At 33.0% G+C, this 25,840-nt stretch overlaps 2 protein-coding genes and 1 pseudogene across 12 annotated transcripts; all 3 read left to right on the top strand.

The window, feature by feature from the left end:
- Window positions 1-668: 668 nt before the first annotated feature.
- On the top strand, window positions 669-6,513 carry LOC114176318 (BRASSINOSTEROID INSENSITIVE 1-associated receptor kinase 1-like). Of its 9 annotated transcripts, none has more exons than XM_028061324.2 (11): window positions 669-952; window positions 1,415-1,547; window positions 1,622-1,693; window positions 1,938-2,081; window positions 2,268-2,339; window positions 2,439-2,510; window positions 2,833-2,906; window positions 3,927-4,061; window positions 4,151-4,492; window positions 4,954-5,348; window positions 5,893-6,513. In XM_028061324.2, the coding sequence occupies exons 1-11, from the start codon at window positions 850-852 to the stop codon at window positions 6,199-6,201; spliced, it is 1,851 nt and encodes a 616-aa protein (XP_027917125.1). In that variant the 5' UTR covers window positions 669-849; the 3' UTR covers window positions 6,202-6,513. The 9 variants fall into 9 exon arrangements, with proteins under 9 accessions (XP_027917125.1, XP_027917124.1, XP_085527715.1 ...); XM_028061323.2 differs by having other exon boundaries at window positions 1,610-1,693; XM_028061325.2 differs by lacking the exon at window positions 669-952 and adding an exon at window positions 1,108-1,221 and having other exon boundaries at window positions 1,610-1,693.
- Window positions 6,514-9,010: 2,497 nt separating this feature from the next.
- On the top strand, window positions 9,011-15,982 carry LOC114175041 (BRASSINOSTEROID INSENSITIVE 1-associated receptor kinase 1-like; annotated as a pseudogene). The gene is made up of 13 exons (XR_014994028.1): window positions 9,011-9,293; window positions 9,406-9,538; window positions 9,659-9,730; window positions 9,988-10,062; window positions 10,350-10,463; window positions 10,544-10,615; window positions 10,828-10,904; window positions 11,467-11,603; window positions 11,700-11,851; window positions 14,305-14,494; window positions 14,826-14,835; window positions 14,922-15,309; window positions 15,855-15,982. The product of XR_014994028.1 is annotated as a BRASSINOSTEROID INSENSITIVE 1-associated receptor kinase 1-like (transcript).
- A 3,750-nt stretch (window positions 15,983-19,732) lies between these two features.
- LOC114176320 (BRASSINOSTEROID INSENSITIVE 1-associated receptor kinase 1-like) lies at window positions 19,733-24,937 on the top strand. Of its 2 annotated transcripts, none has more exons than XM_028061327.2 (11): window positions 19,733-20,275; window positions 20,390-20,522; window positions 20,640-20,711; window positions 21,500-21,643; window positions 21,921-21,992; window positions 22,076-22,147; window positions 22,276-22,352; window positions 22,899-23,033; window positions 23,129-23,470; window positions 23,579-23,973; window positions 24,283-24,937. In XM_028061327.2, exons 1-11 carry the CDS (start codon window positions 20,179-20,181, stop codon window positions 24,601-24,603), a joined length of 1,860 nt encoding a protein of 619 aa, XP_027917128.1. In that variant the 5' UTR covers window positions 19,733-20,178; the 3' UTR covers window positions 24,604-24,937. The 2 variants fall into 2 exon arrangements, with proteins under 2 accessions (XP_027917128.1, XP_027917130.1); XM_028061329.2 differs by having other exon boundaries at window positions 19,734-20,207.
- The last annotated feature ends 903 nt before the right edge of the window (window positions 24,938-25,840 follow it).

The following is a 25,840-nucleotide window of genomic DNA, read 5'->3' as shown; positions in this document are numbered from 1 at the left end:
ATGGTTCTTCCAAAATTAATGATAAAGTATGGAAAATGATTACGAGTTCAATTTTCTTTATTAACAAAACTAATAACTAACATGAAAAAAAAATGACAATTTTAACCGTCAGGATAAAGAACCATAATCATGATATTGCAACAAGTTTTCTCTCTCTTCAAAGGCTGTAAAAATAAATCTATTTGTTGTGACTTAAGAAAACCCTCGCCACTTATGCTAAGTGAGATAAATTGGACTTTAGAGTAGACTTTTTAAACACATAGGAGCTTAACGCAACACTAATTAGAAGCTTAATAATGGAAAATACATTAAGCTTATTAAATAATACTTGATTATCAATTTTGATTCCAAGTTCACTACTCTATTGTTGAATCCGAACATACTCTAAATTTGGTTATATTGGAGGAGGGTAGGTAAAATTTCTCGCCCTCTCCCTTTATTTATTTAATTTTGCTACTATTAATCTAGTTAGCAAACTGTTATTATGGAACAATCCCGAAAAAGTGATCCCCAAACAAAAAGAAATAAGGAAAATAAAACAACATAAGTAGTTAAAGAGATTAAACAATTATTAAGCCAAAGAAAAGCAAAAAGCTAAATTTGGAAAAATGCAAAAAGCAAGACTTGGGGTTGAGTAAGTGTGTGAATGATAAGAAGCTAAAGTGTGCAGAGGCCATGGTGGTGGGGACAATCGTAGGCTAATTATTGTTGTTTCTAAGTTGTGATAGGTACAACTCTATGTTGACTGCTAATGCAATGAATATCTTATGGTCAATGAGGTCTATCTCCTTATGAACTTGAGAGGAATATTCATATTAATGTGCATGTGCATGTACATGATTGAAGAGGATGAACAACAAGAAGCGAGTTCCATCTTTGATATGCTTCTATATTCTGTTTTGGACAATTTTGGTGTTTCACTTGGTGCTCTGGGTTTCTGGAAATGCAGAAGGTGACGTTTTGTTTTTATTTGGTGCTTCAATTAGTTGTTTTTGTTTGTTTTCCTGTTTCTGTTCTTTTATGAGTTGTTGACTTTTCAGCTCTGTTGTTTTGGCTCATAGTATTAGGCTTTTGTTCATTAATGGAATTGGTTCAGAAGTTCTGCATAACAGAGTATGCAATATTAAAACACAAACTATGAAATTAAATAGAACGCAAAAATTAGAGGATAAATTGAAACCAATTTAGAGGACATGTATGATTAGCTCGGGCTGTTTGTAGGTTGTAAACTGAAAATGTTTCGGTGTTATGCTTGGGAGTTATTGATGATGACCATGGGTTTCATGTTTTTACTTTCTGTATTTCACACAATTTCATTAAAAGCAGCACAATACCTGTTTGATTTTTTACTCCTGTCAATTTAATATATTCAGTACATTTGTAATGGCACTCAAATATTACTTCTATGACACAGGTGATGCCCTTACTGCATTCAAGAAGAATATGATAGATCCTACTGGTGCTCTTGATAATTGGAATCCTAATATTTTAACTCCTTGCACATGGTTTCATATTGTTTGCAACGATGAAAAAAGCGTCACCCATTTGTAAGATATCTGCTATTTTTACTTGTGGTTTTATGAAAGATTTTGCATAAAAGTGAAAAAAGTTGCTTGGCCAGGTATCTTGGAAATGCAAACCTTTCGGGTCAACTTGTTCCAGAGCTTGGCCAGCTCCCAAATTTGGAATATCTGTAAGTTGTGCCTCCTTTGCTGAACAGATTTTGCATGACACTACTTTTTTCTTTTTATTGACATTTCATCAATTATTTCTTGTAATTCTTGATTGTTGGCTGAAACTAGTATTATTAGGAAAAGCTATTCTAAAAGTAAATGCGGTAACTGTGTCTCTCAGAGCACTACCTGTAATGCCATTTTCTGTTATTCACTGGACTCATTACTCTGCCAAAATCTAAATATTTTCCTTTGACCTGACAGGGAACTTTATAACAATAACATAACTGGGGAGATCCCAAATGTGCTTGGAAATTTGACAAACTTGCTGAGTTTGGATCTTTACTCGAACAACATTACTGGTCAAATTCCAGAAGAATTAGCCAATCTTAAAAAACTAGAATCCCTGTATGAAATGCTTTCCTTTTCTTATATCTTATTCAGCAAAACTTATTCAATGAAATTTTATTTTTATTTCTTCTTTTTTAGCATTCATAACATTATGGCACACGCTCACTGCAGTTGCTACTTAATCATTGTTTGTGTTCAATAGTTTATTATCTGCTAACCAAATGGCTCTGCTCCCTGAACTAGGCGCCTCAACAAAAACAGCTTGTCAGGAAAGATTCCTATGGGTTTGACCACCATTGATACACTGATAGTTCTGTGAGTTTAACTCCTGTGTCTAAATGTCTAGATACATTGCTATGCTAGTGATGTGTTATTTTGTCTATAACCTGACACCATGATCATTGTTGAATCTAGTGACTTATCGTCCAACAACTTAACAGGGAATGTCCCAGCCAATGGTTCATTTTCAAGTTTTACTCCCATCAGGTTGGTACAAATAAGAATTTTGTTCTGATGAGCTCATTGGAGAACCACACTCCAACACTTGCCAATAGCCATATGCTATAAAATCAGAAAAAAATATTAAAGGTTGTAAAGCCAGAGAAATAAAAAACAGAGAAGAGTCTCTTACAATATTATGAGTGTAGTAGCCTATATGTTACAAAAGGTTTCTCTCTAACATGATTTAACAAACAAGAAAAAGTAAAATCTTAGAGTATCTAGAAAGTATCATTTTCATACTATTGTTCGAGTGGCATGATAAACCTTACATCACAATTTTATTAACCCCATTAATCCATTTTTGCAGTTTTAGCGATAATCTTTTCTTGGTGCAAGCCATTCCAATTTCACCACCCCCTGCACAGAAACAAAATCCTTCAGGTTTGTTATTATTTGCTTTATTGTTGGCAATGAATTTAATTTTTCAAAGAATATAGCTCTTAAAGTACTAGGCTTCGGATTATTGTCTTGCAACCAAAAAGTTAAAAGCAAATCAACTTTGCTTTAAAATTGTAAGACTGGAGCAGCAATCAAACTCTACACGACTTGGCCAACTAGAATTTGGTCCATGCATTTTAAACCACCAAGCTAATCAAAATCTCAAAAAACGTGTCATCGAACTCCAAATTAATGCTATGTAAAAGGTTTTCAATTTTGGTGGTATTTACATTTGGTTTTTACAAGCTGAATTCACTCCGTTCTTTTCCATATATTACTAACATTTCCTTCACCCTCTGCTGCCAAAAGGCAAAGAGAAATGGAGGTACTGATAATGGATAGGTTGCACGGCTTTTTCCCATATGCTTGCTATGTAATTTTGCATGATTTCCGTGGCTGAACTTTTTTATACTTAGAAGTTTTAAGTTTATAGAAAAGGACAGGTTGATTGCTATTAACAATGATCTTTGGCGATGTAGATACCTAAATAAGAACATCTTCTGCATGCTTAGATGTATAGTTTCTTAAGGTGAATGTGTGACCTAATTCTGAGTCAACAAGGGAGAAGACTACAGTTTGTAGGGACGTATATCCCAGAAAAAAAGAAAAGTGGGGGCTGGGGAAGGGTTTCTTTGACTTGGTGCTGCATGTTGTTAGCATTCTATTGGGAGAAAAGGGAGATATTTGAGTGATAGAGGAGGGTGGAATGACAGGAGAGGGTGAGAAAAGAGTTTCCAATTTTGTACTTAGTCGTTCCTTTTGTTTGAAGAACACCACTATATTTTTCAGTCATTTGGGGTTCTACTTTTGCTTTCTGTCTGTATCTTAACATTATGTGACCCTTTGTCAAATACAAGAAAGGGAGTAAATAATAATGTCAAGTTCTTTTTTTGTTCCATCAATGCAAAGCAAAGTTTTGGAATTGAGTTAAAGTTTCCCGTTTAATTCTGTTAATCCTTGTAGGTAATAGTTTCAGATCTATTGGAGTCATTGCTGGAGGAGTTGCTGTAGGTGCTGCACTGTTGTTTGCAGCTCCAGTAATTGTATTTGTTTATTGGAAAAGAAGGAAGCCACCAGATGATTTCTTTGATGTTGCAGGTTGGTGTATTAGCAGAAAAAGATGGTATACACACTGATTAAAGCTGTTTATGATAATCATATCTAATTTTTGTGTCCTCCACTGGCAGCTGAGGAGGATCCTGAAGTTAACTTTGGTCAACTTAAAAGGTTTTCGCTGCATGAACTGCTAGTTGCAACAGATGGCTTTAATAACAAAAACATTCTTGGTAAAGGTGGATTTGGCAAGGTTTATAAAGGACGCTTAACAAATGGTGATCTAGTTGCAGTAAAAAGACTTAACCAAGAACGCATCCGGAGTGAGGAGAAACAATTTCAAACAGAAGTGGAAATGATCAGCATGGCTGTGCATCGAAATTTGCTTCGCCTGATTGGTTTTTGTATGACACCTACTGAAAGATTGCTTGTGTATCCTTTCATGGTTAATGGAAGTGTAGATTCATGTTTACGAGGTACCTCTATTAGGCTACTCTGTCGATGAAGATTAATGTGACATGCATTGCTTTTATTACTAATTTATCTCAACTTGTTTCTCTAGTAAAAAACCTTTTATCTTAAATGTCCTTTTGTGGTAGTTACTTTTAATGTCAAATTTCTTTCAACTTTGTTTCTGTTACTTTTTGTGAAATAAAAATTGTGTATGTCAGACATGTGTTATATCTAGCAGGAGCACATTCACTCAACAATTTGGAGATATGAGTTGCTTAAATTTAATCCTTTGTCAGTGCCCTTTTTTTCACAAATTATCCAATTTTGTTTGACCGCATCATTTGATGTGGTTGAAAGAGAATACAAATAAACTCTGCAGCTAAATAGTGCAAAAGCAATTGAAATTTCTTGTAGTTAAATTTCAGCAGGCTTTTCTTTTTCCTTCAAATTGTAATGTTTTTTGTATGTTGATTTTATTTTGTAGATCGACCAGAATCACAACCACCACTTCAATGGCCAGTTCGGAAGCGTATTGCTCTGGGAGCAGCTAAGGGGCTTGCTTATCTGCATGATCATTGTAACCCAAAGATTATTCATCGTGATATAAAAGCTGCTAATATATTATTGGATGAGGACTTTGAAGCAGTTGTAGGAGATTTTGGTTTAGCAAAGCTTATGGATTACAGAAATACTCATGTTACTACTGCTGTACGTGGGACACTTGGTCATATACCACCAGAGTATCTCTCAACTGGAAAGTCTTCAGAGAAGACTGATGTTTTTGGATATGGTGTGATGCTTCTTGAACTAATAACTGGACAGAGGGCTTTCAATTTAGCACGACTTGCCATTAATGATGAGGTTATGTTGCTTGAATGGGTACGTATTATTATGTTTACTTAAGACAAGCTATTAGTACTAGATCAATTACCAACCACAAGTGCTTTAACAAGTGTTGGAGATCATACATTGATTAGAGATAAAGTAGATTTATAGTATATCAATTGATGCAAACTTCACCTTAACTTATAAGTTGATTTTGTAAGGTTTAGTTAAGCTTAAAATTCATTTTTTAAGACTAAGTATTATGAGATTGGAGATGGTACAACAGAAGGAAATCATATCGTTGAAGGATATATTTTGGCACTAAAGTGTTAATTCCTAGTCTTTTTAATTGTTGTTATACATTCGTACTTGAAGTTTAGAAACCTCTTTTGTTCCCTATTCTACTTTTGTGTTTTCATATAACTAGCCTTTGAAAATACCATACAAAATTGAGTTGGTTGTTATTTCTGTCCTAGATTCTAGAGTCTCATCTTTCTGGTTGTTGTTTAGTTTATGGTTGTTGCATCAAGTATGTGCTAATGTTAGCACCAATGACTAATGGATTTTATTGGCGTACATGACATTATTTTAATCCCAGGTGAAAGCACTTCTAAAGGAGCAGAAGTTGGAGACACTGGTGGATGCAGATTTACAAGGAGATTATGATGAGGGGGAACTAGAGAAGTTAATTCAAATAGCTTTGCTATGCACACAAAGTTCCCCTTTGGATAGACCAAAGATGTCTGAGGTGGTGAGAATGTTAGAGGGCCAAGGGTTGGAAGAAAAGTGGGATGAATGGGGGAAGAAAGAGGATATGATCCAAAAAAATTACAACCCCTTCAATCTCTACATTGCTTACGACTCAACTTCAAATATTGCACCAGATGAACTGTCTGGTCCTAGATGATCTTTGTAGAAACAAGTAGTTACTCAAAGTTGCAAAATGTTGGCTTAGTACACCGTATAATTATTGTGCCATGCAGTGGTGAATTGTAGTTCGTGTTTAAATATAGTTGTTACTTCACTGCATATTCACCGAGTGTTTCTCCTACATTTTGATCGGAGTTAAAGTATAGTGTCATTTTTTTTATGTCTAACTTGAAACTAGTCATTGTGGGTTGTAGAATATAGTCATGGTTGTTGTTTACTCCGAGCAAGTTAGTGGAAATAGTTTGTTTGTAAGTATTGGGGAGGGAGAATATATAATTTTTTAGTGATATATTTGATCTCTCTCGTGATTCAAGCTTATGAGCTAATTTAAATAACATGTTTTCATTAAAAGGATATTTTTGTTAACTAAGACATTGAGAGCGAAGTATTTAATACGAAATAATGCTTTTCTTTGTATCAGAATATCATAATTTTGAATGGATTGTGGATCAAACTAGATTAGTATACCAAGATTTTAAAATATGTAAAAGAGATGAAGTGTTGTATGTTGAAACAGTAAAAAGGAATAATCTTCAAATTCCTACATGGCATAAAACAAAGTATAACCCTATTAAGGAGAGAAAAATTGTCACCACTTTCAGAAATATTTTATCATAAGGGAGAGGAAACTCAGAGGATTGTCATGCTTGATGAAGGGATCTTCAGCATAGGCTCTACAATGACCTCAGGAAAGGGGGTCCCCAAAACCTTGGAAATAAGTGTTATGCAAAAGGAGACCATGGAGAATATTGTTCTTACTCTAAATGATTTGGCAATACATCGGAAACATGCTTCAAATTCTACCAAACATATAACATTCTTGAGTGCATGGGAGATTATAAATTAGATTAATCGAGTTAGTAGTGCTAGACAAACATATTAGTGTGCTACATGTGATGTTTGTTATGTGCAGGTTGAGAAACACATGAGAGTAACAAAAACACAACAAAAAGAAAAAACGAGGAAACAAAAGGTTATTTTTATGGAATCTTGAGATAAAGTGTGTCTTAGCTGAAGTATTAAGAAATCAAAGAAACTTGGACAATAAGAACCACAAAGCTTAAAAAAGGGTTGCATATAATGTTACATATGTGTGTTATCTAACAACTTCAAATTCAAAGTCACTTGGGTGTATGTTAAAAATTGAATCAAATTTTGGAGATCATCGTATAATTGTTAGTGACATACTTTAGAGTGGATTTGGTTTGGATGGAACCAAACATACGATTACAATTGGTAATGAAAATGCATGGAAGGATTATGTTAATGTATAGTCTTTTGTATTCTCATTATTCAAAATAATATTATAATTGTATTATTATTTAATTAAGTGTTTTTAAAAAGTCACATAAGGAGGATAGGAATTTTCAATTCAAAGTAATTCAAAATTTCAGTATGATGAAGTGGGTTTGTGTGCCAAAGACAAAGTCATCATCATGAAGTTGAAATTGTTACGGATGTTGATGACGTCATGAGTAGTGAGGTAAATGAAGTAGATTTTGTGGGTTTGAAGGGTTTCAATGCTACTATAAATTTGGAGAAACCAAACTCTAACTCAAAAAGAAAAGGACAATCTTCAAGTTATACTAGTACACAATTCTAGAAGAGAAAACTCGAAAAAAAAAAAAGATTTAGTTGACTCTTTTAAGTAATTGACACATGTATTAATTTGGTGAAAATGTTGATGAAAATGAAATCAAAGAAGTGTTAGAAGAGATGTGTTTAATGACAAACCTTAGTAAGCAACAATAAACTAAAGTTGTTAAATGATTAGTTGACATGCATGGATTCTAGAGTCAAATGTACCTTAAAACACTAAAATGATTCTACGATACAAATTAAATGAACTTATCCTATTTTTAATTTTTGTAAGTCAAATGTGTAAAGTTTTCTTTTGTGACTCCATGAGTTGTTCTTGATCATCAAATAAATCAGAAGTAAATTTAGAAGTTTGGAGAGAAAATAGAGAAAAGTTTTTGAAAAAGACTCTAAAGAAATAGTGATTTTTATAAAATAAAAATCAATTAATAGAATTTTTGTTTATAATTTAACTTTTTATTAATAAATAATTGAGTATCTCCTTTAAAATCATTTCTATTCTTAAACTATTTTTCAACTCCTTTAAAATCATTTCTATTCTTAAACTATTTTTCAAGTCCTTAAAATATTACCTCTTTTATTGTTTTAAAAATTATACGAAATTATTTAATATTAAAAATTTAATTATTCAATATTTAAAATTGAATTACCAAATATTACTTAAATATAGTTTACTAATATTTTTTATAATTTAATTTTAAAATTCTATATATTAAAATAATTAATTTTAAAATAAAAATTATCTTATAAAAAAAGTTCAAATACATTTTCTACATAAGAAATTCAAATATTAGATATTTCAAGTAAACACAATTTAGTCGCAGGTCATTCAAATATAACCTATTTCAATTTTCTAGAATTATTGATTTAAGGAGAGTGTTTTCCAATTTAAAAGTAAAATTCATCCAAAAAAAAAATTATGCACTTACTCTCTCCAATATTGAGCCATATAGATTGCATTGAAAGGATAATTTCACCTCATCAACTACATACAAAGCAGAAGTAAAAATAATAATGATAAAAAAAATACAGTAAAGAGACGGAAAGTCAAAGTAAAAGAAGTCTAAAGAATTAGGTGATAAGTGTAGAAGCAAAATAAAATAGCTTACATTGACTCCGTGTATGACCACAAATAAGTAAACCCAGAAAAACAAAATGTGGCAATTAATTATGCAGAAACATCTTCGTATGCACCGGGCAATGTCATGGGGACCTCTCCAAGGGCGCATCTTTGACCCTTTCTTCATACTTCTCTATTCAAACTTCTAACTCCTGCAAATTCTTCTACACATGACATTCTATTCTATCTACCTCCATTGTAAGAAGTGACAGAAGAAAAGGAGAAGTTGGAAAATTTAGTGAAGAGGAGGTGCAACATGAAGCAAGTCATTTCATCTTTCAGCTGTTTCTTTCTTCTTTCTGCATTTTTGGTGCTTCATTTCATGGTCAAGGTTTCTGGCAACCAAGAAGGTGGGTTTTAACTTTTCTTTTTACTGTTTCGACACCTGTTTGATTTTTCTACTCCTGTCTATTTAATACATGAACTGTGTTTAATTGAACTTTAATATTACTTCTATGACAGGTGATGCCCTGTCTGCATGGAAAGGCAATATGATTGATCCTAACAATGTTCTTCAAACTTGGAATTCTACCCATGTCAATCCTTGCAAATGGGATCATGTTACTTGCAATAATGACAGTAGCGTGACCCGTGTGTAAGATATCTGTTATTTTTTTTACTTGTAGTTTTGTGAAATTTATCATAGGTCCTCAAATTATTTGATCCGTAACAGAGTGTTCATACAGTGAAAAACCACTTTTCTTTTGTTGGGTAGTGATCTTGGAAATGCAAACCTTTCGGGTGAGCTCGCTGCACAGCTTGGTCAACTATCAAATTTGCAGTATTTGTAAGTTAAGAAATGAATATGATATTGATGACTGAATTAGATGTGATTTTAAGCAAGATTATTCTAAAAGTCAATACGAGAACTATCATTCAGAAAATTCCTGACAGTTCTTTATATGCATAGCACACAAATTTTTACCATATTAACTTTCATTATAATTTTTAACCCGTCATAGCATTGATTCACATGAGTTATGCAATTTTTTGTTATTCACTTGATCTTTCTTTGCCCAAATCTGAATATCTTTCTTTTGACAGGGAACTTTTTAGTAATAATATAACAGGAAAAATACCAACTGAGCTTGGGAGTTTGACAAACTTGGTGAGCCTGGAGCTTTCCTTGATCTCATATCTTTAATCTGCAAAGCTTATGTAAATCAGTTTCAATTCTGTTTCTTCTTTTTTAGCATTCATAAGTTTTGCTTTCCTACATATTCCTCGATCTTCATTTGAGTTCCAACACATCTTCTTGCTACAGAGAAGAATAACTCTGCATAATTACATGACATAGATGCTTATACAACTTACAATCAAGTTATTGTAGCACTAGCACACACTCACTACACTTGCTACTTAATGATTGCTTTTGTTATCTTGTTTCGTCACTCTTCTGTTATTAGTTTATTATCTGGAAAACTAAATGGCTCTGCTCCCTGAACCAGGCGTCTCCACAATAACAACTTGTCAGGAAAAATTCCTATGTCTCTGACCAATCTCTATAAATTGCAAGTGCTGTGAGTTTTACTCCTCTGTCTACATTGCTATCAGCATTGTGTTATTTTATGTGTAACCTGACACATGTCATTGAATCTAGTGATTTATCAAACAACAACTTAACAGGAGATGTCCCAATCAATGGTTCTTTTTCACTTTTTACTGCTATCAGGTTTGTACAATTTAAACTTGTTAGTTTCCATAAGCATACTTGATGAACCACACTACTTTTGTTCACCAACAACCATTTTGGTTCAGTAGAATCCCATCATATTTATGTGAACACATTACTATTAGTATTAGTTTACTATATTTATATATACTAATAATATTATCAGGGATGAGATATCAAAATTTCATTCACCCTTTTATTTGTCATTACAGTTTTATTAATAACCCCCTATTGAAATTTACAAGCATTCAATCTCCACCGGCTGCAGCACAACTACCAACTCCTTCAGGTTTGTTGTTTTCTGGTTGGTAATGAATTTAATTTTTTATACAATAATCTAACATAAAAATATAAGATGAAAAAATATAACTTAAAAATGCCCTCTGAATTATTTTGGTGGTATTCAGTTACGTTTCTTTAACATGATGCACACATTCCATTCCAAGTTCAAATATTTCTTTCACCTTTTTAACCATTGATACGTTCATGGTCCAAATGCTTATTCTGTAATTTTAAAAGATTTTTGGCACCGAATCTTTTCATTCTGACGAGTTTGAACTTTTTGGAAAAGACAGACCTAGTGTTACTAAACAGTGACCTTTGATGGTGTAGATACCTTAAGCATAACCTCTGCATGTTTAAGTGTATAGTTTCTTAAAGTGCATGTGCATATGATCTTATCTGCTGCTGAATGATCAGAGGGAGAAGCCTGGTGTGAGGAGGGTGTACTCTAGAAATAAGAAAAATGGATTAATAATAACGTTGAACTTTTTCCAATGCTATTAAACGGGAAGAAGCAAAGTTTTGGAACTGAGTTGTAGTTTCCCATTTAATTCTGTTAATCCATTTAGGTAATGATAACCGTGTTATTGGAATCTTTGCTGGAGGAGTTGCTGTGGTGCTGCACTGTTTTTTGCAGCTTCTTCTGTGATTGCACTTGTTTATTGTAAAAGGAGGAAACTACAGGACTTTTTCTTTGATGTTGCAGGTTCGTTGGTTAAAAGAAAATATGTTTTACTTATACTGATCAAAGTTGCATTCGATAGCCATAAATGACTGATATTTTTTTTTCCTTCACCAGCAGCTGAGGAGGATCCTGAAGTTCACCTTGGTTAGCTTAGAAGGTTTTCACTGCGTGAACTTCAAGTGGCAACATATTCCTTCAACAACAAAAACATTCTTGGTAGAGGTGGATTTGGCAAGGTTTATAAAGGACGCTTAACAAATGGAGATCTTGTAGCAGTGAAAATGTAGACAACAAACTTTCTAACTTTCTATTGTGAAAAAACTTGATTCATCTCTTGTTGTTGTTATTTTATTCACGCAATCTACAATGCGATTTATAGACCTACAATTTTCTGACCCTTGTATTCAAAATAGACAAAAACGACTATAAACAACTAATTCATTAAGTACCTAAACTCCAACAGCTAGTACATTAACTACCTACAATGACTAATACATTTAAGTTTGTAGTAAACTCAACAAAACTTTCCTCTAAACTTAAATGCTTCTTTTGTTCTTCATCTCAGTTCTTTTGTTCTTCATCTTGACTTCCCACGTGCAATAACTCCTCTCACACCATGTTTGCTCCTTTCATAATTAGCTAGGTTCTTTGCTTTCTTCATGGTTGACTTCGTTTTCACTTTTCCTATGGCCGACTTGTACTTCATTTTCACTGTGGTCAACTTGTTCTCTACTCTCTCAGTAGTCGACTTGTTCTTTGCACTCTTGGTAGTAGACTTGTTCTTCTCTTTGACCCACTTGTTACTTATCGGGTTCTTGTTAACAGACCAAGATCTTTAGAGAGATTGGACCACTCCCATGTATTGTTGCACTCAATCACATAGATCTCCTCATCTATTGCAAGTTGCCACTTCTCATCTTACACCTCCATTACAGCTCTCAAATCCTTCTCAGCATGCAACTGTTCTTGTAATCATGAAATATCTTGTTCAAGTTCCAAGCGTTACTTATGCAAAGCTTGCTTTCTTTTCTCTAAGTCTGTTCTAAGATTCATTGCCTATAATCTCCTTTTCAATTATCTATTGCAAACCACCTTTTGCAATCTCTAACCTTTGGATAACAAGCTCATCTTGCCACATGTCTAAGCTATCTGAATTGTACAAATGCACCATTGAGCTTTCCTGCACTTGGTCCTGCTACTTATCTGACATATCTGCATGGTCCACCGAGCTACCTAGGCTCCCCACTGAACTTTCCAAGTTGTTCACCTACTCCACCGAGCTATCCAAGCACTGAATTTGTTCCACTGACTTAACTGAGCTATGTAAACGCTTAACCAACTACCCAAGCTGGCCTCATGCTCCACCGATTTGTCCGGGCTATTTACATGTCTTGGCAACCTCTCCAACCTACTTGGTTGTCTTGTTGAGTTCTTTAGTTTCATGTGCTCGGCCTTCGAGCTATGTGACATCATCAACAATGTCGTTTCTTCTTCAATATCATCTATGAGGTTGATCATCTCTTCCTTGCTACTCTCAAATTAACAATCTTTTGTAAAATGTCTGACCATACCACACCGGAAACACTTGTCTAAGTAACAGTCCTTTGCATAATGGTCATACTTGCCACATTTGAAGCACTCAATATTTGAGTTGTTCGTCCAACCTCTTTTCCATGGACCTTCTTCTCTTCTGTGCCAATTTTATTGACCAGATTGTTCTTTCTTCCTGTCCTTCGCTTCTATCATTAGGATCACTTTCTCTACCTCTTTGGTATCATCCTCTACTTTGAGTTTTGTGAGCCTCTCCCTTCATTTGGAGTAGATGATTAAGTGGACCTGACAAGCTCTTAAACCATAAGCATTGACAAGTTCTTGGATTCTTCAATCACGCACACCACGTTCTCAAAGTCATTAGTCAAAGACATCAAAATCTTCTCCACAACTCGGTTAGCAGGCAACGTCTCTATATTTCTACTAATTTAATTCATCACGATTTCAACCTGAGTTAAGTACCCGAGTACTCCTTCAATTTCCTTCTTCATGCTTTCCAACTCTCCCTTGAGTGTTTGAAGTCAGAACGGTTTTACTCGGTCATCCCTTTTATATGCTTTCTCCAATATATCTCATGCTTCTTTTGAAGATTTGACACTTGCAATCTTCTCAAAGCCAGACTCATCAACAACTCGATACAATATGTGTAGAGTTGTCTTGTCCTTCACACGTGTTTCTTTCAACGCATTCAACTAAGTATTCAACCAATTATTGGTGTTTGCCGACTCTTCATGACCATTTTCCACCACCTCCCAATTATCTTGGGAACTAAGGAGGGCCTTCATTTGGAGACTCCAATTGTCATAGTTAATCATTTTTGTCAACTTGGGCAGGGACACATTGTTTGTAAGACTGACCATTATCACTCTCTTTTTCAAACACAAGCTTTCTCTAGCTCTTTTTTTTTCTCACTCAGACACTCAAGCTAACTGGCTCTAATACCACTTTATAGACAACAAACTCTTTATTATGAAAAAAAAAATGATTCACCTCATGTTGCTGTTTTATTTATGCAACCTACAATGCAATTTATAGACCTACAATTTTTTGACCATTGTACTCAAAATAGACAAAAAAAAAACTATAAACGACTAACCCATTAAGCACCTAGACTCTAACGGCTAGTACATTAACTACCTACAACGACTAATTATCGACTAATAAATTCAAGTTTATACAAAAACAACTTAAAGAGGAACGAACACAGGGTGGGGAGATGCAATTTCGAATAGAAGTGGAACTGATCAACATGGTTGTGCATTGAAATCTGCTTCGCCTACATGGTTTTTGCATGACACCTACTGAATGTTTTCTTGTGTATCCATTCATGGTTAGTGGAAGTGTAGCTTCATGTTTACGAGGTACCCTTACTAGTATACTTTACCAAAGAGATAATTAATGTGATTTGAAAAGAACCTTTTTTTATTTACCTATATGTTTTTCTCAAGTTAAAAAAAACCTAGTATATATCCTTTTACGGTTGCTATGCAAATTTTTCCCCTTCAAATTTCTTGCAAGATTTCTTACTTATTCTTTGTAAATAAAAATTATACATGTTTGATATGTTATATCAGAAGCTTAAGTTTGATCCTGTATAATTGAATTTTGTTTACACATTTATCCTATTTTGCTTGACCTTATCGTTTAATCTAGTCAAAATAGAGAATCCAAATCAACTTTATTGCTAAATAGCAAAAAATATGCTAGAATTTCTTCTGTTAAATGTCAATATGCTTTCAAATTAAAAATTCTTTATGCATATATATTGTATTGATGTACATAGTCCAGAAGTACAACACCACTTGAATGATCAAAACATAAGCATATTGCTCTAGGATATGCAAGGGAGCTTGCTTATTTGCATGATCATTGTGATCCAAATATTATTCGTCCAAATGTCAAAGCTGCAAATATTTTGTTGGATGGGGACTTTGAAGTTGTTGTTAGAGATTTTTGTTTAGCAAAGCAAATGGGTTACAAAGATACTCATGTTATTACTACAGTACGAGGTACAATTAGCCACATAGCACCTCATGAATATCTCCCAACTGGAAAGTCTTTAGAGAAGACTGATGTTTTTGGATATAATGTGATGCTTCTTGAGATAATAATTGGATATAGGGCTTTTAATTTAGCACGACTTGCCATTAATGACGAGGTTATGTTGCTTGAATGGGTAGGTACTATTATGTTTACTTAAGACATGCTATTATCACTAGATCAATTAGTAGCGATGTGTACTTTACCAAGTGTTAAAAATCACACATCGAGTAAAGATAAAGCAAATTTATAGTATATAAGTGAGTGGAAACGTCATCTTAAAAAGAGATTTTGCAAGATTCATTTAGACTTAAAGTCTGCTTGTATAAAAAGAAAAAGTATTATGGGAAAAATGTACAATATAGAAGGAAATCCAATTGTTGAAGGAAATATTTTGGCACTAAAAATAATTAATTCCTAGTTGTTTATTTGTTATTGTTCTACATTCCCACTTGAAATTTAAAAACCTTTTTGTTCCCTATTCTATTTTTGTGTTTTCATATAACTTGCCTATGAAATACCACACAAAATTGAGTTGGTTATTGTTTTTATCCTAAATTATTGAGTCTAATCATTCTGGTTGATGTTTAATTTATTGTTATTGCATCAAGTATGTTATGATGTTAACACCAATGACCAATGGATTTTATTGCCAAATACAAGAAATTATTTTAGTCCCAGGAGAAAGCACTTCTGAAGGAGCAAAAGTTGAAGACACTTGTGCATGCAAATTTACGGAGAAATTATGATGAGGGGAACTAGAGAATTTAATTCAAATGGCCTTGCTATGCATACAAAGTTCCCCTTAGGATAGACCAAAGATGTTTAAAGTGGCGAGAATGCTAAAGGGCCAAGGTTTGGAAGAAAAGTGGGATCAATGGGGAAGAAAGACGATATGATCCAAACAAATTACAACCCCTTCAATCTCTACATTGCTTTACGAATCAACTTCAAATAGTCCACCAAATGAACTGTCTGGTCCTAGATGGTCTTTGTAGAAACAAATAGTTACTCAAAGCTAAAAAATGTTGGTTTAGTGCACCGTATAATTATTGTGCCTTGCAGTGGTAAATTGAAGTTCATGTCTAAATATTCCTTAGTCTTTGATCGTTGTTCCTTCACTGCATGTTCACCTAATGTTTCTCCTACATTTTGAATCGGTTCTTCATGAAGTGTGGATACAAAGTTAAAGTAGTGTCACAATCATGGTTGTTGCTAATACGAACAATGTAGTGCAAATACTTTGTTTGTAAGTACTGCAGAGGGAGAATATATAATTTTAGTGATATATTTGATCTCTCTCGTGATTCAAGCATATATGAGCTAATTTAAATTACATGTTTTCATTAAAGAAGGATTTTATTGTCAACTGTGACATTGAGAGTAAAGTGTTTAATACGAAATAATGTTTCTTTCTGTATTGGAATATCGTAGAATTTCTAATGGATTGTGGATAAAAGTAGATTAGTGTACGAAGATGTTAAGATGTGTAAAAGAGATGTAGTCCCACATGTTGAAACAATAATTTCATGGTATTTGGTTACTTGTAATATTTTAAAATTGTCATTTTTATAATTAAATGATTTTATTGTTCTTAAATAAAGTAAGTAGTAAATAATATTATATTTCTTTTATGAAATCAATCAATATTAATATATAAGGGTATTTGTAATGACTAGATTAATCCATAAAAGATATTAATCAAACTATTACATAGATAATATAAGGCAATTTAGAACATCCCAAAACTATACATAAAGAGTACATTTAGAGTCCCCTAAATTGTAATAGGTCTTCAAAAGAAAGGAAGTTCAAAATATTATTATTGGATTATTTTATGTGTGTGTGTGCGCGCGTGCGCACACGTGTGTATGTATGTGTGTGTTTGTGTGTGTAACATCCAAATCATAACACCACTTTCATATCTTCTCATAAACTTTACTACTAAGCTTCATTGTCTCATGTACTAGCCTCTGCTCACATGAATCACATGATCATAGAAGGTGGATAATAACCCACATACAAAACACAAGGGTAAGCTTATTTATTTTTATAAAGTTCTAGTATAGATTTCATATCATATAATTCATGTTTCAAATAGACATTTCATTCAACTCATCATTCAACATCACACATAAATCAACCTATAAGACTTTAGTTCTAAAGACGTATACATAGAGTGTTGGTGCGCATGTAAAGTCTTGAACCTGTCATGATCTTTATCTATAGTGGATTCAAGCAAAATAATCGTTGTGACTCACTTGGCCCAAATCTACCATGACAAGGTTAATTCTTATAAATCCTTTAGGTCACGACACTATTTCATATTGATTTCACAGGCAATGAACATCCTTCAACTCTCACCACCTAAACCTCATTCTCTATAAGAGTCTGAGTTTAGTAAAGTTAAGATGACTTCATGCTAGAATCCTTACACCAATGTATACACTACACTATACATTATGACACTTCTCCTTAGAAATCACCATATTCATATAATTCACACAATCATAAAATCTTTATATCTCATTTCCCATAAGATTTTTGGCATTCAAACCCAGACTCTATTCAACCTAACAAACACCATCACCACAAATTTCTCACATCTCCATTTTCATCAGTTAAGAAACTTTTTTGAAGACCCAAAACCAGTTTTTACTCAGAGCCACCTTTTTCTCGCCTAGTGAGTCATTCCACAAGCGATAGTCCACCCAACAGAATAAAGGTGCACCTAACACAAACAAGTTTGAGGGCTCCCTAGAATCGAAATTTCAAATCATGCCCATCATACCAATATTCTCGTCTGCCTAACACCTAATGCTCAGGCCCCTAAAGCTCTCTATAATTAAAATTTCAAGTAGCGACCAACAATACCTATATAATGCCTAAAACTTTATTTGGAGCTCACTTTAATCATTTTTCTCCTATAACGTCTAATGGTATTGAGTTTCCGCCCAACGCTAAAGCAAAAGCTCATAATTTAACATGTGTATCAGATTGATCACTTGAGTCTATCTGAGATATTTTACCATTTTTCTAGCATAAAAATGAATCTAATTTAGTTAAAACTTTCCTCAGATAGTACCAAATTATCAATTTGATGCATTATACTCAAATTTAGGGTTTTACTAGACCAATTTGCATCACAAAACCAAATCAAACGCTAACAAATAATTTGACAATTATCATAAAGATTCCACAAACATTTTATCAGTCCTAACAAGTCATTTGCATCAATAATTCATAAAACCAACTAAATGATAATCAATTAGACCAATTCAAATTCATCAAAACTAAAACAATTATAGAAATAAAAAGCTTCCCTTACCCAGAATAAAAGCCCCACTAAACTCCCCGAAACTTGCACTATTCCTATTTGTAACTCCTCACAAAATGTTCTAACTACTTACATAGACATCAAATCACATAATTGAGCACATCAACATGATCACAACTACACATAGATTTACTTTGAACTATTTTGAGACACATCATAGATTATATAGCCACATGTACCTCAAACTCTAAAACGACTCTAGAATAGAAAACTAGTGAACTTGTCCTATATTTAATTATGATTAGTCAAATGTGTAAAGTTCTCTATTGTTACTTCCCTCTTAGTTTCATCAGAGAGATAAGAAGTGGAGTCAAAAGTTTAAAGAGAACGTGGATTCAGAAGTTTAGAAAGAAGGTAAAGGAAAGTTTTGGAAAAGAATTTTACAAAGATCGTAATGTTTATAAAATGAAAAATCAATTAATAAAATTTCTATTTATAATTTGACTTTTTATTAATAAAATAATTGATTGTCTTCTTTAAAATTACTACTACTCTTAAATTATTTTCTAGGTTCTTAAAATATTATCTCTTATTTGTTTTTTTAAATTATTTAATTTTAAAAATTTAATTATTCAATATTTAAAATTGAATTACCGAATATTACTAAAATATTTAAAGTTGACTAATATTTTTTTTAAATTATATATATTAAAATAAATAATTTTAAAATAAAATTTTATCTTATAAGAAAAGTTCAACTACATTATCTAAATAAGAAATTAAAATATAAGATATTTAAATTATTTTATTTAAATAAATTATTTAATAAAATAAAGAAAAATTAATTATAAATAATTCAAATATAATCTGCTTCAATTTTCTAAAATTATTGAATTAGGGAGAGTGTCTTCTAATTTAAAAGTAAAATTCATTAAAAATTATATTTTTACTCGAGGCATATAGGTTGCATTGAAAGGATAATTTAACCTCATCAACCTACAAAGCCTAAGTCAAAATAATAATGATAAAAAAATACAGTAAAGAGAGTCAAAGTCAAAGTAAAAGAAGTCTGAATTAGCTGATAAGTGTATTAAGCAACAGCTTACATTGACTCCGTTTATGACCACAAATAAATAAACAGAGGAAAACAAAATGTGGCAATTAATTATGCACAAACATCTTCGTATGCTCAGGGCAGTGTCGTGGGGACCATCCTAAGTCTCCAAGGGCGCGTCTTTGACCCTTTCTTCATACTTCTCTATTCAAACTTCTAACACCTGCAATATTTTCTCTCCATCAATGTCATTTTCATCTGGAACTCATTTTCTCATCACAATTTTCATGAAATTAAGAAAAGAATAACAAAAAGAAGAACTTTCTCGGCCAGAAAATGCAACATTCATTGACTTGCCTCCATATCCCAACTTATTCTAGCTCCATAATCACTCACTCTTTCTTATTTGAAGTTGTTGCTACCTTTAGCTTTTTTATTTCAAATTGATGACCTTCACATGAGATTCTATTCTAGCAAGCTCCATTGTGAGAAGTGACAGAAGAAAAGGAGAAGTTGGAAAATTTAGTGGTGGTGTAACTCTGAGTTGACTCAGATTTCTTTTGGTCAATTCGCTTATGGGCTAGAAGGGTATAACGGAGATCAATTAGCCCTTAAGAGGGGCTCTTTATGAGGGATATTCAAGTGCATGTGCATGAGTGAAGAGAAGGGGCAACATGAAGAAGCAAGTGATTTCATCTTTCAGGTGTTTCTTTCTTCTTTCTGCATTTTTGGTTCTTGACTTCATGGTCAAGGTTTCTGGAAACCAAGAAGGTGAATTTTTACTTTTTTTCTTTTACTCTTTCCACACCATTTTTATTTTTCTACTCCTGTCTATTCAATATATGAAGTGTGTTTAATTGAACTTGAAAATTACTTCTATGACAGGTGATGCCCTGTCTGCATTGAAAGGCAATATGATTGATCCTAACAATGTTCTTCAAAGTTGGGATTCTACCCTTGTCAATCCTTGCACATGGTTTCATGTTACTTGCAATAATGACAATAGCGTGATCCGTGTGTAAGATATCTGTTATTTTTACTTGTAGTTTTGTGAAATTTATCATAGGTCCTCAAATTATTTGGCTTGTAACAGAGTGTTCATACAGTGAAAAACCACTTTTCTTTTGTTGGGTAGTGATCTTGGAAATGCAAACCTTTCGGGTGAGCTCGCTGCACAGCTTGGTCAACTATCAAATTTGCAATACTTGTAAGTTAAGAAATGGATATGATATTGATGGCTGAATCAGATGTGATTTTAAGCAAGATTATTCTAAAAGTCAATGTGATAACTATCATTCAGAAAATTCCTGACAGTTCTTTATATGCTTGTTACTTTATGTTAATTATATGTTTTGAAATGAAAGAACCGGATTCAACTATGAAAATTCTTGGTTTGAAGACTCACAGAGGCAGTCAAGCATGAAGAGTCTTCTTATCAAAAAAGTAATATGCTGAAAATTTTCTTGAAAGTTGAAATGTTTCTACACTTTTTTCTGCACATTTTTAGCTTCAGACCTTTCCTACAAATGATGGGAGTGATGAAGTGTGAATCATATTCCTTATACTAGAGTAGTCGACAATCTTAAGTATGTTATGGAATGTACTAAACCTAATTTAGCTTCTGTTGCATGGAGTAAAGATATATAAGACTAAAGATAGAGCTAATAATAGAAGGTTGGTGTTCATCTTGATTAAAGATCTCTTTCTTGGATATCTTTATTCTTTGTAGTTGTGCTATCAGTTAGAAAGCTATACATCAATCAAATGCTATATTATCTACAGTTAAAGTAGAACATCTTTCATCTATAGATGATGTGAAAGGATACTATTTGACTTCAAGATGATTTATGTGTTTGCATAGCACACATATTTTTATCATATTAAATTTTATTATATATTCTAACCTGGCATAGCATTGATTCAGATTATTTATGCAACTTTTAGTTATTCACTAGATTTTTCTCTGCCCAAATCTGAATATCTTTCTTTTGACAGGGAACTTTATAGTAATAATATAACTGGGAAAATTCCAATTGAGCTTGGGAGTTTGACAAACTTGGTGAGCTTGGATCTTTACTCGAACAAAATTACTGGTCTCATTCCAGACGAATTAGCCAACCTTAAAAAATTACGTTTCCTGTATGAAATGCTTTCCTTGATCTCATATCTTTAATCTGCAAAGCTTATGTAAATCAGTTTCAATTCTGTTTCTTCCTTTTTCGCATTCATAAGTTTTATATTCCTACATATTCCTCAATCACATTTGAGTTCCAACACATCCTCTTGCTACAGAGAAAAATGACTCTGCATAATCACATGACATAGATTCTTATACAAGATAAAATCAAGTCATTCGTTACTCTTATGTTGTTAGTTTATTATCTGGAAATCTAAATGGATCTGCTCCCTGAATCAGGCGTCTCAACAATAATAGCTTGTCAGGAAAAATTCCTGTGAGTCTGACCAATGTCGATAAATTGCAAGTGCTGTGAGTTTTACTCCTATGTCTATATTGCTATCCTAGCACTGTGTTATTTTGTGTGTTACCTGACACATGGTTATTGAATCTAGTGATTTATCGATCAACAACTTAACAGGAGATGTCCCAACCAATGGTTCTTTTTCATATTTCACTCCCATCAGGTTGGTACAATTTAAATTTCTGTTTCCATAAGCACACTGAAAGAACCACACTATTACTATTAGTTTACTATAATATTATCAGGGATGAGATATCAAAATTTTATTCACCCATTTATCTGTCATTACAGTTTTAGGGGTAATCCACTATTGAAAAATGTAACCATTCAATCTCCACCAACTGCCGAACCACCACCAAGTCCTTCAGGTTTGTTGGTATATGTTTTGTGGTTAGTAATGAATTTAATTTTTTAAAGAATAACCTGACATAAAAATTTAAGGTGAAAATATATATAACTCATAAAAATGCCTTCTGAGTTATTCTGGTAGTATTCATTTACGTTTCTTTAACATGATGCACCCATTCCATTCCATTCCAACATCAAATATTTCCTTCACCCTTTTGACCATTGATAGGTTTATGGTATTTTCAAAATGCTTATTCTGTAATTTTAAATGATTTTTGCCACAGAATTTTTTCATTCTGACAAGTTTTAACTTTTTTGGAAAGACAAACCTAGTGTTACTAAACAGTGATCTTTGATGGTGTAAATACCTTAAGCATAACCTCTGCATGCTTAAGGTGTATGTGCTGATGAACTTATCTTCTGCTGAATCAGCAGAGGGTTTATTCTAGATAGAAAAAAACGGGATTAATAATAATATTGAACTTTTTCCTATACTATTCTACGGGAAGAAGCAAAGTTTTGGAACTGAGTTGTAGTTTCCCATTTAATTCTGTTAATCAATGTAGGTAACAGTAATCGTGTTATTGGAATCATTGCTGGAGGAGTTGCTGTGGGTGCTGCACTGTTGTTTGCAGCTCCTGTGATTACACTTGTTTATTGTAAAAGAAGGAAACCACATGACTTTTTCTTTGATGTTGCAGGTTCGTTGGTTAAAAGAAAAGATGTTTTACTTACTGATCAAAGCTGCATAAATGACTGATTTTTATTTATTTTTTCTTGTGTTCTTCACTGGCAGCTGAGGAAGATCCTGAAGTTCACCTTGGTCAGCTTAGAAGGTTTTCACTGCGTGAACTTCAAGTTGCAACAGATTCCTTTAACAACAAAAACATTCTTGGTAGAGGTGGATTTGGCAAGGTTTATAAAGGACGCTTAACAAATGGAGATCTTGTAGCAGTGAAAAGACTTAAAGAGGAACGAACACAGGGTGGGGAGATGCAATTTCAAACAGAAGTGGAAATGATCAGCATGGCTGTGCATCGAAATTTGCTTCGCCTGCATGGTTTTTGCATGACACCTACTGAACGTTTGCTTGTGTATCCTTTCATGGTTAATGGAAGTGTAGCTTCATGTTTACGAGGTACCCTTACTACAATTTCAATATGCTTTCAAATTAAGAATGTTTTTATGCATATATATATATATATATATATATATATATATATATATATATATTGTATTTATGTAGATCGTCCAGAAGCACAAGCAGCACTTGAATGGTCTAAACGGAAGGGTATTGCTCTAGGAGCTGCAAGGGGACTTGCATATTTGCATGATCATTGTGATCCAAAGATTATTCATCGTGATGTGAAAGCTGCAAACATATTGTTGGATGAGGACTTTGAAGCAGTTGTTGGAGATTTTGGTTTAGCAAAGCTTATGGATTACAAAGATACTCATGTTACTACTGCGGTACGTGGTACTATAGGCCACATTGCACCTGAGTACCTCTCAACTGGGAAATCTTCAGAGAAGACTGATGTTTTTGGATATGGTGTGATGCTTCTTGAACTAATAACTGGACAGAGGGCTTTTGATTTAGCACGTCTTGCCAATGATGATGATGTCATGTTGCTCGATTGGGTAGGTATTTTGTTTGCAAAAAACTATGGTATTTGTACTTCTTGTTCCACTATCGTTTATTCTTTCTATATATTGGTTGATGTTTTGAAACCTCTCTTTGTTGCTTCTTCTGGTTTTTGTTTTGTTGTAAAACTACCTTTGCTTTGAAACAAAATACAGAATTGCTTTGTATTCCTTTTTCTGTTTCAGATTCTAGAGGCTCATCTTCCTAGTAGCTGTTTAGTTTGTTGTTGTTGCATTAGCTATGCACTGAAATTAACACCAATGGTTAATGGTTTTTGTTGGAAAATGACATTAATTTTGTCCCAGGTGAAAGCACTTTTGAAAGAGAAGAGGTTGGAGACACTGGTGGATGGAGATTTGGATGGAAATTATGAGGAGGAGGAAGTGGAAGAGTTAATCCAAGTGGCCTTGCTATGCACACAAAGCTCCCCTTTCGAAAGACCAAAGATGTCTGAGGTGGTAAGAATGCTAGAGGGTGAAGGTTTGGCAGAAAAATGGGAAAAATGGTGGCAGAAAGAGGATATAATCCAACAAAATTTTGATCCCTCTAGGCTCCACCATGCTTATTGGCCATTATTAGACTCATCTTCAAATATTACCCCAGATGAACTGTCAGGGCCAAGATGATTTTTGGATACAGAGAAACTTGTTAACAGTGAAAGAAGCTTATATCAAAGGAAGAGACAAAGTAAATGTTGGTTTAATGCACCAAATAATTAGTGTATCACGCAGTGGTGAAGAGTGCATAAGAAACCCTTTGATGATATTAGAATAAACTCAAAATAAGCTTAGAATAGACTTTATCAAAAAGTTGTATGTTGAGTTATACCTATTAGTAGCAGGGTCTAGGTTGTTTTCTCTACTATTTTCTCTCTCTCATTGTATCTCATATTACCCTACTGATTTTTTATAGAAATATGAGAACCTAATAGAGTATTTAACAAACTCTCTAAATATACTATTTTTCAGTAAATAACTCATTTAGTATAATAATTCAAATGCTTCTTATTATAAATACAAATTTATTTTCTTCCCTTTTTTTCCTAAAGCTCCTCATCTTATATCATTAATCAATGGATATAAAGTTGTTTCTAACCAGCGAAATTTCTCTTTCTCCTTCGTTAAACTTCGAATTGGTTTTCGTTCTTGCCTTTCCCTTCAATTTTATTTGCAAAGATATTAAATTGGTCGGTAACGTATGTGTGTTTTCATTCAAAAAGGTGAATAGTAAAAACCAAGTCCAATAGATAACAATAAATGAAACTATGAATCACATTAACAGCCTGTATAAGGGGTGTGTTTAGGGATGTCAGGTGAATAAGATATGGGTGGTAGCTCCCCTATACCCTATCCAATGAATAAACATTTATTTCATATTCGTACTCATATCTATGTGGGTTTTCGTTATACGGGTATCTATATATTTTTTGACATCCACGTGTACTCGCAGATGTTTACAAAAGAAAAATTTAATATTTAATAATATATTTTAACCGTAAATTTAAATAAAAATACAATGCATAACATTTATCAATTTTAAACAAAGTGCAGATAATCCATTTAAATAGTATTGGATGACAGTTTACAAAGAAATAGAGATTTTTTAAAACCAATTGATAATAAATAACCATTCAATTTCAATGTGTAAATGTTTTAATCATGTTTTTTTAATTTTTTTAATTTATATTAAAATATAACGGATACAGGAATCCACGGGTATGGGTACTATGATACTCATATCCACCCCATTACATGCTGGTATTAAAAATATCCTTACTCCTATTACCTGCAAATACCTATTTACAATATCCATTTCTTACACATTATAAATTTTATGTGCGGATTATTGCACATACAGATTTTT

The sequence above is a fragment of the Vigna unguiculata genome, chromosome 3 (assembly GCF_037176805.1).
Source record: "Vigna unguiculata cultivar grain cowpea cultivar isolate G323 ecotype 2 chromosome 3, ASM3717680v1, whole genome shotgun sequence".
NCBI lineage: Eukaryota > Viridiplantae > Streptophyta > Magnoliopsida > Fabales > Fabaceae > Vigna > Vigna unguiculata.
The sequence above is the reverse complement of the archived record's forward strand: the minus strand, read 5'-3'. Positions and strand labels throughout refer to the sequence as shown.

Coding starts and splice junctions, on each gene's coding strand:
- LOC114176318 (XM_028061323.2), top strand. CDS start 850: ATGAACAACAAGAAGCGAGTTCCATCTTTGATATGCTTCTATATTCTG. Junction 2,340..2,438: donor ATTGATACACTGATAGTTCT/GTGAGTTTAACT, acceptor TGTTGAATCTAG/TGACTTATCGTCCAACAACT. Junction 5,349..5,892: donor AGGTTATGTTGCTTGAATGG/GTACGTATTATT, acceptor TTTTAATCCCAG/GTGAAAGCACTTCTAAAGGA.
- LOC114176320 (XM_028061327.2), top strand. CDS start 20,179: ATGAAGAAGCAAGTGATTTCATCTTTCAGGTGTTTCTTTCTTCTTTCT. Junction 23,471..23,578: donor TGTAGCTTCATGTTTACGAG/GTACCCTTACTA, acceptor GTATTTATGTAG/ATCGTCCAGAAGCACAAGCA. Junction 23,974..24,282: donor ATGTCATGTTGCTCGATTGG/GTAGGTATTTTG, acceptor ATTTTGTCCCAG/GTGAAAGCACTTTTGAAAGA.